The sequence below is a fragment of the Buceros rhinoceros genome, unplaced genomic scaffold (genome assembly GCF_000710305.1).
Source record: "Buceros rhinoceros silvestris isolate BGI_N320 unplaced genomic scaffold, ASM71030v1 scaffold14397, whole genome shotgun sequence".
NCBI classification, from domain to species: domain Eukaryota; kingdom Metazoa; phylum Chordata; class Aves; order Bucerotiformes; family Bucerotidae; genus Buceros; species Buceros rhinoceros.
In genome coordinates, this window is record NW_010422994.1 from 32,479 (window position 1) to 36,201 (window position 3,723).

The 3,723-nt window shown below is 46.7% G+C and overlaps 1 protein-coding gene across 1 annotated transcript in view; it reads right to left on the reverse strand.

Moving 5' to 3' along the window:
- The window catches only part of NELFB (negative elongation factor complex member B), a gene marked incomplete at its 5' end in the record, with an annotated part of 11,080 nt that extends 7,361 nt beyond the window's left edge, over nt 1-3,719 (reverse strand). Inside the window, 4 exons of the mRNA XM_010140276.1 lie at nt 709-894; nt 2,240-2,470; nt 3,123-3,222; nt 3,571-3,719. Of these exons, the coding sequence (XP_010138578.1) occupies nt 709-894; nt 2,240-2,470; nt 3,123-3,222; nt 3,571-3,719 (666 nt within the window). The remainder of the gene's footprint in view (nt 1-708; nt 895-2,239; nt 2,471-3,122; nt 3,223-3,570) is intronic.
- Nucleotides 3,720-3,723: the final 4 nt, after the last annotated feature.

Sequence of the window (3,723 nt, forward strand, 5' to 3'; positions counted from 1 at the left end):
CCGCCTCTCCCCCCCGCAGCCACTAAGTTCTGCAGCGGCAAAACGAGGGCGCTGAAAACGATCTGCAGTTTGAACAAGATTTGCACTGTCTGCCTACTGATTCTGGGACCCTCGATCAGGAGACATTAAAAACCATGCAGCGACATCAGCACTCCAGGACACACTCTCTAGAAGCTGGGGACACGTAAAACTTAGCAAAATGACTTAAAAGAAAAAACTTTGTTCTAGATCAGAGTGATGCCGACCGTGGACAAAGGACCAGTAACAAGATCCTTGTGTGACATTAACACCGCATCTGTCACCCCCAATATTGTATTTTCCTAAAATTCAAGATCCAAAGTATTTAATGTTACACACACAGTTTACTGACAGGCGGAGTACGTCACACCAGGAAGGGAAGCAAGATCTCACTAAGAACCTGGGGCTAGCGAATGGATTTGATTCTTTTTTGCAGCACCTACATAGGTCAGATATGACGTTGCTTTTAATGCATAAATGGGAATGATCTGTGGGTTACGACATGAAAGCAAGCTGCTGGTTAACCAAGACAAAATTTTCACTTGAGGTTCCAAGGAATATGACGTGACTTTTGGATTCAAGGTCTGAACTCTCCTCACAGAGAGGAGTCACCTTCTCTGGGCTGAGGTCCTGCAGGGTAAAACAGCACATGCTACAGTGACACTCCTGGTTGTCCCACGCGAGTATTACCTTGTGACAGGGATCAACATTGATGATTTCACTGATTTCCAGGTCGTGCAGCGACATCAGGAGCTCTGCCCGTAGCGTGCAGTAATGAACATTCCTCGTCCGAAGGAACAAGGTTCTCAGAAACTGTAACACCATATCGTAGAGCTTCACGTTCTTTCCAATCATCTGGGTCAGCTTCTGAACCACCTAAACCCAACGTGGAAAAAACACACACTCGGTGCCAAGGGACAGTGTTAGTTCACACACGCACACAAAATATAAATTAATTCTTTCACGTGATTTATCAAGATTGAAACATCCGCATTAATGAGAGCTCCTGAAAAGGAACTATTTATATCAAGGTTTCCAAGCATGTTTCTTCAAGAGACGTTCACCAGATCTTTCACAGTGGCAATGAAAGAGTGAAGAATGGCAAGAAAAGGCTCTCCTGCAAAGGCAGCTGCAGCACGTACAGTGCTCAGCTGGGGAAACAGGTAAGAAGCAGCACCTGCTAACTGATTAATATAATTTACTACTTTTATTTTTTCCCTTTCTTTTTAATTATTAAACTGTTTTTATCTCAACCCATGAGTTTCTTTCTTCTACCTTGCCAATTCTGCCCCCACCATCCCTCCAGGGGGAGTAAGCAAGCAGACAGGTGGTGCTTAGTTGCCGGCCAGGTTAAACCACCAGCCTGCAGTGCAAACCTGAAGTAAACCACACCACAGCACCACACCAAATGGGCTTTCGAAAGCAAAACAGACCCAAACCAAACCCCCTCTGAAGTTCAAGTTTTACACTGCCTTATCACTGCGATTGCCAGCCCTCCTAACTGGCCCCTCCCTCACCCAGCCTGCCTGTGTGATCCTGCCCACCTCCTCAAAAGGCCTTTGGTGCCGGCTGATCTCTGCTTTGAGCAGGCCCAGCTCACTGCCTTGGAAAACTACTTACTGGTTTTATTTGCTGGAGTTTCTGCAGCAATTACCAAGCTGAATCAGTTCATGGAAGGGTTTGATAATTGCCAGAGCTACAAGGAGGTGGCTGAGGGTTGGATCAGCTCAGCCACCTCACGTAATTCCATTCAAAGTGCAACTTCTCGGAACACCAGCTTAGATACAACTTTCAATGTGCCTCTCCATTTTTACAAAAACAACAAAAAAAGCTTTTCCTGGGCTATGTCCTGCTAAAAAAAAAAGTCCCAAGAAAAGAATTTTCAGCTATTCAAACTAATTTGATAGAGAGCTCATTGTTCAGAACCTCAGCCGAGTATTCAACCCAGACTGAGCAATGAGGGAAAAAATAAGCTCATAAATACTTCAGAACATTAATCAATTATTACGCAGCACTGAGTAGCTATTAGGATAATTCCTGCTACTTTCGTCACGATACGCAGGAGAAACCAGCCTGGTATTTCTTGTAAATGCTTTGTCTAGCCAAACAACTTCAGCAGTGTCGTTGGGTGGGTGAAGAGGACAGTGTTAGCGGATGAGGCTGGCTGAAAGCCGATGAATTCCATCGACAAGCACGTTGTAAGAGGTTTCCTTGTCCTTACCTCTCCTTGACGTCTTGTTTTGGGAGACGGACTGAAGAAATTGTGCAAGACAGAAATATCATTGCTGAAGAGAACATTTTCTTTCTCCAGGATATACTGCTTCAGCAGCGGAGATACCTCGTCACCAAACAGAGCCTGGTTGTCCTGCCAAATCTGGCGCTTCACCTCCACTGCACACGCTTTGTACAAATCCTTATCGGCCATTACTAACTTCAGCTTCTTTTCAGGGACCTACGATCAACAGAGCAGTTACCGAGGTGCAGAGCAGCTCCCCTGACTGCAGAACGCACCCAAGCACTCATCTCGGTCAGTCTGATCATCTACACAACACCGCAATTAAAGACAGGCAATGCCACCGATTCATCCTGTGCCTTCCCTGCTCTGGAACAGTAAGCCAGGCCTAAGACTTCCTTTAAACCCGTGATGCTAAGATGTGAGGTGATGTTTCAAAACTCAGTAACTCGCAATGTGAATCCATTACCCTAAGTACAATACGATGCTTTTCATAAGGCTACTCCCAGAGATTTTGCTTTCACACATCTGATCCTCACTCCTGTCTACTTCTAGTTGAATTCTTCGAATCTTATTTTCCCCTGATTTTTAAATCAGCTGTGGTAAAATTCACCTATACTTGTCCTTCAGGAAGCACTGAATAAAATAGGTAAATAGTCATAACTGATCATAAAAATGTAAAATGCTTTTTGAATTAGTCTACTGAGTCGATACTAGGTGCAGGGATGTCGTAAACTTTCAGTTCCTAGCCCCAAATGACTCGCTTGCAGCAGGTCTGCAGATGGAGCACTCAGCCCAGCCGACGGCACAGCTAAGACGAGTTACACAATGGAGATGTAGCGGAACCGGCTGACCGGCGGAGCCGTCTTACCTTGGGCAAGTGCTTCATGACACACATTACCACGGGCTGTATGGAAGGCATCTTGACCAGGGAAAAGCTCTTCTCTAGGAGGTCTTCCAGCTTTTTGTATCTAAAAAACATGTAACAGCAAGAGACTAAGTGCCACGTCAGAGGAAAGGACCAGAGTGGCTCATCTCAGAGCCACTGCAAGTTGATTCCCCAAGCACGTAGCTCTCCTCTGCAGAAGTCGCTCACCCACCGTAACTAATTTTCACACAGAATTCCCAGCTCGCCCCAAATAACCCGAGAGACTAAGTGCCACGTCAGAGGAAAGGACCAGAGTGGCTCATCTCAGAGCCACTGCAAGTTGATTCCCCAAGCACGTAGCTCTCCTCTGCAGAAGTCGCTCACCCACCGTAACTAATTTTCACACAGAATTCCCAGCTCGCCCCAAATACCCCGCAAGACTGCAACAAACCTCTCCTCAACCTTCCCTTCCAAAGCGATGGCAGAGACCCTCTCCAGCAGCTTCTCCCGCAGCTCGTCGAACACCGACTGGTGGAACTCCAGCCGGGGGGTGCCGTGCAGGTCCAGGAAGGGCAGCGCCGACTGCAGCGAGGGCAGGAGCACT